This window comes from Pollicipes pollicipes, unplaced genomic scaffold (genome assembly GCF_011947565.3).
Source record: "Pollicipes pollicipes isolate AB1234 unplaced genomic scaffold, Ppol_2.1 Scaffold_2555;HRSCAF=2994_pilon_pilon_pilon, whole genome shotgun sequence".
NCBI classification, from domain to species: Eukaryota; Metazoa; Arthropoda; class Thecostraca; order Pollicipedomorpha; family Pollicipedidae; genus Pollicipes; species Pollicipes pollicipes.
Window position 1 is genome coordinate 24,030,355 of NW_023596136.1, and position 9,253 is coordinate 24,039,607.

A 9,253-nucleotide genomic window follows, 5' to 3' on the forward strand; every position below is an offset into this window, starting at 1 on the left:
ACCAGCCGAATACCAGAGCGTCATTGAAAGGGGTAGTCAGGCAAATTGCCCCTGGCACGACTCGCCCATTGTGCCGTGGAAAATGGCGCCGCAAACAGGAGAAAGTTGGTTTGCGTGGCCATGAGGTCAGACTCGAGGAGTTATAAGTGAAAAAGGCGGGAAAAGTGTAGGACGGTTGATTTTACGACGGATTCACTTTTGCATTTGGCAGCAGCATACCGAGCAGAAAATTTAAATGCCGAGGAACAGATTTTAATCCCCGTTCTCAGCGAACAACTGAGCATTTTGTCTTTAGCCCCAAGATGATTAGCCTAGCAGAGAAATCACTGTTTACTTGAACGGAAATATTTCGATTTTTGCCTTTCACCTGAATGATGGTTAGATTAGATTAGACGTGTCCGATTTGATCAGAAATACAACTTTTTTGGGAATCCTTCTGACTAGCTCGGAATTTCTATTCGAAGTAGCCGCTCCGGCGGGAGCAGCAGCGGCCGCGCTCAGCGTCATGTGACGTCAGAAGGCAGGATGGACCGTGTCGAGCATTGTGGCACGTTAAACTTTCGCCACCAAACTATGGCGTTGGCCAGGCACTGCGCGATCGGATGGCAGGTTTGAGGACTCACACAACAAGCACTGTTTAACGTGAACTCTACTGCCAAGAATTCATTCATTCAAAACGTTCGGATACGTTAAAAAAGACTAGTTGTGTCAGACGTTCTTTGCACGCTATAAGCACGCTGTAAAGCAGTGATCATAGAATGAAAACCATGTGGTGCGGGGACGAGGTGATGGTACTTTAATCACGACGGTGTCTTTCTAACGGCATTATGGCCAAAGGCAAGTGGTAAAAGTGCCGATATTCAGTTCCTCGGAAATGGTTGGTTAAAAAGCTTCTTTTGCAAAGGGCGATTGTTTTCATTCTTGGAAAAGGAGAAAGAGAACTTCTACAAACACAGTCTCTAGGACTATCACGTGCTCGGCTGACGTAGCGTGCCTGTGCTAAGTTAAACTTCCGGTGATTGGTAAGACAGCGCCATTTCGCGTTAATGAAATGGGTGTTAGCTGGGAACGCACGCTTCAGCTGACTGCCATACCCCTAACAGTGTAGACATAGGTTTAAGCACAACTTGGAGATGGTCTGTCTGTGGTGTGCTCACACCCACCCATTCGCGCCGCCTGTTAAGCCCAAATCATTCCTCGCTGGTTTCGACATTCACCGCCTCAGGCGGAGATAGTGTCATCCGACCACGTATTCATCGCTCTGTCCGTGTTTTTTTTTAACTTGGGTGGCTCCTACAATGAACTCAACGCTCATTCCGCTCGCGTCATGACACCTTTATGAAACACTCCTCGCTGCCGGCCGCGCAGTCATCAGGCTCTAATGTGCTGTCCGTGTTCTAACGTAAAATGGTACACCTTACCGCGTTGGATGTTCTAGCTACAGAGAGCCATTTCAGCAGAAAAATGTTCAAATCGCCGGCGGTGCGATTATCAGGGCATGTCACTAACATGTGCCGCGACTACTCTTCCAGATCGCCACAGTCGGCTGCCAGCTGCTGACGAGGATTAGTTGCGTGACGGCAAACAGAAGCGTTCAGTGATTATTCCCGCTTGTTTATGCGTATCAGGCATCATAAATTTTCAGGTTTGATGAAGTTTTGGTCATTGTGCTAGGTTTTGACACGGTTTCAACCTCATAATGGTCCCGAGCTAAAATGCTGCGAAATTCCAAGTGCACCACAAGGCGTTGGACCACATGCACTGACCGCATGTACAACGTGTCGCCAGTTGCTAGAGGAGCTGGAGAGAATGCCGAACGTGACGGTGTACACCAAGGCCGAGTTTCCGGAGGAGTGGCACTACTCCGACCACCCCAGGATTCCCGAGATCATGGTCCTGGCCGATCCAGGTAGCTGGAGTGGCTCCTGGCCACACCCGTGTCGAACAAAGCAGGTTTACACGTAACTGGGCAACATGTTAGTCTGCCACCGCCCGTAACGTGGATGTGAAGGTACCCGAGAACGCGAACGTGTGGTATTTTGGCCACGCTTGTGTCTCTGGATGTGAGATTTTGTGCTCGCATTGTCGGGACAGTTGGGCTAAATTCACGCCGCCTTCTTCTTCTATTGTTTGGCCTTAGCTTGACATGTTGAGCAATTAAGCAAACGTTTGCACCTCAGACATGTTTTGAAAAATTTGTTTTTGGACTTTCGGAACGAATTACGTACTACGGAAAGAAACGCAATCGTTCTGAAGGCTACTGTTCACGAGATAGGCCAACGGAGGAGAGAAAGGTCTCCTGATACACTCTGCTTTTAGAACAAGAGCGCAAGGGCGCTAATCTTTCTGGCAGCTGCTGTCACTCGGCTGCGATACAAGCGCTCTACCACCGGGCAGTAGACATCGTTCTATGGAGACCACGTGACACCCCCCGAACTGCAGCCGTCTCGCGACAGTGACAACGTGACCCACCCCAGGAACGGTCATCATGGGACCCCAGACGGAGAACACGCTGCCCCGTGACCCGGCCGGTGCCTGGGACCAGGTCCGCGGCATTCACGGGTACACACGCAACCACACCGACATGAGGACGATCTTCTATGCCATGGGCCCAGGTACGTGGCGGCGGCAGGGACCTTGAGATGTATACCTGCCTCAGGATGTTCAGCACTGTTTCGACTAGGTCTCAGACCAGTGCCGTGTAGTTTTTATTTGAGTGATTCCAACGAAGGAAAGCGGTGTGGCTGAGAAGTCGGCGCGGAATTGATTAACGTCACACAGAAATATGACGGCCTGAGATGCTTAAAACCGTGTCCGGATCTTGTATTCATGTCAAAAAGACAGTACTGTTAGCCTTATTCCTCATAGATAACCAGGGGAAAAGGAGAGATAGCTGCATTGATATTTCGGCGGCATGCCTTTTATTGAATCGAATATCAGTCTTACGCGGAATGAGCCAAACAATATTGTGTTATCTACTTACATTACGTCCTCGCAAATGCACTTAACCACCTACGGAATGTTATATTCGTTAAACGTAAGGAAAGATCAATGACTTGATTTGCGGCATGTGAAGACTCCCAGATGAAGCACTACCTTGATTCGTATATGCTCTCGAGTTGACATAGCAGATTTTTGTCATTTAACACGACGGCACTTTACGTCGGACTTCCTGAGACGCTTCGATACCGTCTTTCCTCATTCCTTGGATTTTGGAGACGATTCCATCTCCATCGAACACGGCTAAAGAGCATGTTCAGCGGTGGTCACGACAGGAGCACGATGCAAAGTTGTGGGTGTTGCCTCGTACATCATGTGCCTACTGCTTTTTATGAATTCATGCACTCATTGGCGAAAATGATGTGTGGCGTTCTCAGGATGACAAAGGGATTCCTACTACCTTTTTCTTTTGAATGTTCACGACCTGGCGGCCATTTTGGATTGCTCCTACGACGAGAAAATGTCCGCTCATCTCACGTCGAGAACCAATTCATTGGACTTTTCGGATAGCTTTGCCATTCATCTGCTTGGGGCTGTTCGAGATCCCTGTGCATCTCACAGTCTGCCACCTGGTGGAGGTCATGGAGTCTCCCAATGCTGAAGATTTCCAATTTTAGGAAGGTATTAAATATGCCGTGGGTGCCGCTCCTGACTTTTTGCAACAGATGCTTTTGTGGCGCCTGACAAGTGGCAGCACTCCAGTTGGCGCAAGCGGCGGTGCCGTGTCATCCTCCATGCCTCCAGGCTGCCCCACGTGGCGTTAGGTTTGTTTGCACCATCGCTGCCGGGTTGTGGTGCAGTAATGAACATCTGTTTGCCTTAGTCTGCGACTGTCGCAGTCGCCTCGCGCTGCCAATGGCAAGAAGTTCTCCTCAAACTCAAGGCAAATGCCGGCGTTTACACCTCCGCTATTCAATTGCCGATCTTTTCAGCCCGCGCTGCGCAGAACGTTTCGGCAGTTGACGTAAGTAAATGGCATTAAACCTATGTACTCTCGTCGGTTCTACGCTTTAGTGTATCGGCCATGGTCCTTGACGTGGTCCGCTTTCCTGATTAATTCGTCAGCAGAGCCGCCGCAAACACGTAGTCTAGGCCGTCGATGCGCACCGCGACATCAACCATCACACCGGTCTGGTGGGAAAGAAAACAGAAGCGCTGGCGGATCGAAGGTCGCTCCCTGCAGAGCCTCGCGCTCCTGAGGGCAGTGACCAGCGATGGGCGTCTGGAGCAAGGCGGACGGCGCGTCGATGGCGGCGGAGGTCCGCCGTCTATCGGAGCCGGCGACAGGGCGGCGCTGGTCGCTTCTCTCCTGGAGCCTGGCGGGCCAGGCCACGCTGCTGGTGCTGCGGTTGGCGTTGGTGCTCGCCTGCGCGGTGCTCGTGAGCCGGCAGTACCGCGATTTCCGCAGCCAGCCTGTGTTCTCGTATTCGTTGGAGCGCGAGGCTGAGTTCCCGCTGGTCACCGTCTGCCCGGCCCGGCCCCTTGGTCCCGACGAACTGCGGGACGCCATGCAGCTGGTGGCCGACGGCGTCATCAGTATGGCCGAGGCCTTCAACATCACCACGCTGGCCTACCCCCAGAACGAGCGCGCAGCAGCCTCCAGCAACGCCATCGGCTACGGGCTCACCGAGTGCCACCATTCGCCGCCATCTAACTGCACGCTGGGCAGCTGGCGCTACAAGTACTACTTCGTGCCTACACCGAGTAGCGACCACCGAACGCACTTCATGTACCCGGTCCGCTGCGGCACGTTCTTCCCGAACGCGAAGCTCATCGTGCAGCAGCGTGGGGCCGAGTACCTGCAGATCAGGCTGGCCACCAGCCGGGCGCGGCGGGCGGACGGCGTCTCCTACGAGGCGTTCGTGCACGCGCGCGACGCGCCCAGGGTGCGCGTCGTCTACCCGAGCCTGCTGCGAGTGCCTGTGGCCCAGCTGCGGGACGGACGACGCTCCAGCTTCGTGGCAAAGTCGATGAGCAGCGTGCTGGTGGACCGACGCGCTTCGCCGTGTCGGGACGCCAGCGACTACGATCTCGGCCACTGCCGCCTGGAATGCATGTGGCGCAGGCTGACGGCGGCCACCGGCTGCCGGCTGCCCTATATGACGCACCGGCACGCCTCGCTGCCGGACCTGGACGGGCCGATGGCGGCACTGCCGCTCTGTCGTACCCTGCCGCAGCCCAGCTCGCTCCGCGGCTGGCTACTGAGGCGCGGTCCTGACGGCAACGTCACCGGCCTCGACAGCAACGTCACCGGCGTCGACGGCAACGTCACCGGCGTCGACGGCAACGTCACCGACCCCGATGGTCGCTGGCTGACGTTCGTCGACGACAAGCTGTTCTTCAGTGCCGACGGATGCCAGTGCTTAAGGGCATGCCGCGGGGAGAATATCGACCTGGAGGTGGAAGACGACGACGGCGCGTCGATGCCGGCCGGAACAACGACACTGCACCTGCGCTTCCGCTTCTCGAGCCACCAGAACACCGAGAAACTGGTGCTGCCCTGGGAGACCCTGCTCTCCAACATGGGCGGCACGATGGGCCTGCTGCTGGGCGTGTCGGCCTGCTCGCTGGTCGACCTGCTGCACTGGCTGGGCGTCCGACTGGGCGACGCCGGGCGCCGCCGCATGCCGCCCATTCCGACCGCCCACCGGCTGACCGTCAGGTCCGCGCTGCAGCCGTGCCGGCAGTGCTCACGAGACCAGCCTGTCCAGCTGAAACCTCCAGAGGTCTTCTAGGCCTCACGTTCCCTCGAGCCAGCCGGTCGCGGCGGCGAGAACCGGGCCGCACAGCGTGGCGCGGCGTCGGGCCGCACGGCCGCTCACTCGGCTCCCAGCATCCGGACGACGCTCAGATTCCAGTATCCGGACGACGCTCAGCCCCCAGTATCCGGACGGCGCTCAGCTCCCAGTATCCGGACGGCGCTCAGCCCCCAGTATCCGGACGGCGCTCAGCTCCCAGTATCCGGACGGCGCTCAGCCCCCAGCATTCGGACGTGGCATGGTAGGCTGGCCGTCCACCTCAGACGCTTCACCGCTACAAAAGATCTGAGGCGGGTCATGCCGCCACCGCGGGCCTGGTAGCACCCCGCACTGGTGCGGCTGATAAGTTTCAACGGAAAAATCACTTCTGTGACACTTCTAATCACTGCTGCCACCACTGTCTACAGATCGTGACGTTCACATGCTGGGCCAGGTCACGTAACCCCACGCGGTTTTAACTTTGTTTGATTTTAGAACTGATGGGGCCTCACCCTTTCGCAGCAGGTGACCATGGGGCTACCTCTGTACCTGGGCAATGCGTCTGTCAATTTTCGGTTCGACTCCCACGGGTCCAATCCGCTCTCTGTGTTCGTATCACGTGCGTGACCCCACTGGACCCACCAACGAGTGCTGACCCTCAACAGCTCGTGCTAATGGCTGGGCACTAACCCTGATCCGATTATAAAATTTGATCGTGTAGTCTACAGACTTCGCGACATGAAATGTGTTGAGCATTTTAGACATCTGTTGTAGACTTGCGTCCTGCATATATGTGGCCTGGCAAGGAACCGCTTTGTTCTCTAATGCGTGCGAAACAACGTCACATGTATATTTGTGCTGACATGCGGGCATTCCTCGCCGAAGGATTAGAGCGAAGCATATCCTGTGGTGGGACTCACGTTGCAGCATTGCGATGGTTAACGCCCTGGCTCTGCCACGATCGAGGTAATCCAGCAAATATTCTCTGTCAGTGTCTCTGCGTGCTGAACGCTCCAAACACCCTTCAAAACACATGAGGGCGACGACGTCCCTGTTCTGCCTCTACCTGTACATCTTCCTCTCGCAACCAGAATCGGACCTTTTCAAAAGGAATTTTTTTGAAGACACCTGTGCCTTTTTGGTTCTGTTTTTATTCTCGCTATGCAACGCCACAGATATATATATATATATATATATATATATATATATATATATATATATATATACTGATACAACTGCTCTCCTTCTTGTTGGTGTTTTGTCGCTGTCTTGGGTGTAACATCATCCCCTATGGCAACACACGAAAACGGCATTACATTACTGAATGCATCTTCTGAACTAAATTCGACGAATCATTCAGTAATGCATATATATTCAGTTGACATTGTTTCCCTTATTGACGCGAAGAAGCATCTGATCAACACCATCTAAGGTATCTTTGAATATCAGCTGTTCATCAATTAAAACAGAATCATATCACCTTACCCGACTGAGAACGTGATGTGCGATATGACGCACTAGCCTTGATTAGTTCGAATGCTATTTATGGATTTCGTCCTGCATTCCGCGATCTCTTATCAGACGCGTATAAGAATCATCACCTGCACAAGGCTGTCCTTCTCCATCAGCAACAAAAGGCGGCTAAATTGGTAGGGATGCCCCAGCAATGCGACTCACACGCCGCGCAAGTTCTGGGCCATTTCGTCAATTTAGATGAAATAGAGAGAGGGCAAGGCCTAGATGGTAATATGGTGGCGAGCTGATAGATTTAGCCATAGAATTTAGCGCCTTCGGTTTATGACAGTGATAGAGCAAACTATCGTCACGCGTCTGCCTTCAACCGTAAAGGCTACGACAGCATCCTCTTGTAGCGCGATCTTCACGGCACCTGCATAATCGACGCGTATTTGTGATTATTTTTCTTGCGCCAGATTTCAAGGATGGCTACCGGCAGCCACCAATGGAGCTGATCGACACGTACCAGGTGCTGGCGCACGTGCTGGACATCGAACCGCAGCCCCACAACGGCTCCTGGGAGCGCGTGCGGGACATGCTGTCGCCGGCGGCGGCACCGAGTCCGTCGCTAGGCGGCGCTGCGGTTCTGCCGCTGATGGCGCTGGCGGCTGGCGGCCTGATGACGGCATGCTGAAGGAGGACTTGCAGCTGATGACGACATGCTGAAGGAGGACTTGCAGCTGATGACGGCATGCTGAAGGAGGACTTGGCAGACTGATGACGGCATGCTGAAAGAGGACTTGTCAGCCTGACAGCGGCAGGTTGAAGGAGGAATTGGCAGCCTGACAGCGGCAGGCTGAAGGAGGACTTGGGAAGGGAAACGACGGGACGGGCAGGGATGCAGCCGTGCATGTTGCGGAGGGACGGAATGCGGGCATTATGCCTGCATTCCGCATGGACAGGGGCGGGGAAGGGGTTCACGCACAGTAGAGGGGCTTCGAGAAAATATACCAGGCTGGAAGCGTTCGGTGAGGCAATGGTGCGCTGGGGCGTGACTCACCGCGTTCGCTTTGTAGCATAAGTGTGACTTTTTACAATTCGTTATCGCCGGAAATCATCACAAGGATCACCGTAGAGAGCTGAGACTAGCTGCAACAGCATGAGATGGCGGAGACTTGGCCAATTTCTTGCTCAGTAGCGAAGCCATTTTACGTCACTTTTACACACAAATCTGCGTCCATGAGACCACTGTGGATGGCTGAGCGTCTAGTTGCGCAAGTACTTCCCGCCTCTTCGTCGCGTAACATCAGTTCCCCGCATCACACGCCTGCTTTATCAGCCCTGTCACACCTTATCACTCCCGAGGTATGTTGTGTGTGCCCCAGCGCAGAGCCAAAGGTCGCTTGCCGGTACTGAGACAAGCGAGACTCCAGCTGAAAGGTCCACTCTGTTATTTGATTCTGGTGTGTGATGCGTAATACAACTGAATGGACAGAACAGGCATGCATGTGTTGAATGTGTCGCTGGCACGCGCTGAGTTTGATTAAAAGAAGGGTGCTATACTGATAGCATAGATTCATGTTTAGTGTTCACATGCAGTTACTGAGCTACGTTTCTGCCGTAATTCGTTGGTCTGAAAACACAACACATCACACATTGGAATATCAATAGTGATGAAGCCTTCTAACTCTCAAAACTAGTGCATCTACGATGTTTACATCTGCGATGTTCCAGCCAAGACATCTTTTCAGCATAAGGAAAGCTGGAAGGACTTTAAAGCTTCCTATGGAATAGCAAACCAGACGAAATTCAGAGAACAAAAATGATTAGCACTGTTGAATCTGATAGCCTCCAGGTGTTTGACTGCATGACATATATTCAGTTTGAAACTGTTACGGTTGAATCGCTTGACAAACTCATCGGCCTCTTCGACCTTTGCAAGTCTGGATGTTGCTAATAACCTTTGATAGTACCTGCAGTAAATATATTTCAGATTTTTTTTCGGAAAAGCCGAGGTTAATAACCTGAAGTCAAGTCAACATTTGCTGTTTATTATAAAT

The 9,253-nt window shown here is 53.2% G+C and overlaps 1 protein-coding gene across 2 annotated transcripts in view; it reads left to right on the forward strand.

Moving 5' to 3' along the window:
- The window catches only part of LOC119109195 (glycerophosphocholine cholinephosphodiesterase ENPP6), a 24,718-nt gene extending 16,025 nt beyond the window's left edge, over window positions 1-8,693 (forward strand). Inside the window, exons 8-11 of one of the 2 annotated variants that reach the window (XM_037232792.1) lie at window positions 1,789-1,909; window positions 2,478-2,615; window positions 7,670-7,880; window positions 7,913-8,693. In XM_037232792.1, the coding sequence (XP_037088687.1) occupies window positions 1,789-1,909; window positions 2,478-2,615; window positions 7,670-7,880; window positions 7,913-7,919 (477 nt within the window). In that variant the 3' untranslated portion in view covers window positions 7,920-8,693. Of the gene's footprint in view, window positions 1-1,788; window positions 1,910-2,477; window positions 2,616-7,669 lie in introns of both variants that reach the window. The other variant, XM_037232783.1, reaches the window with a different exon arrangement.
- Window positions 8,694-9,253: the final 560 nt, after the last annotated feature.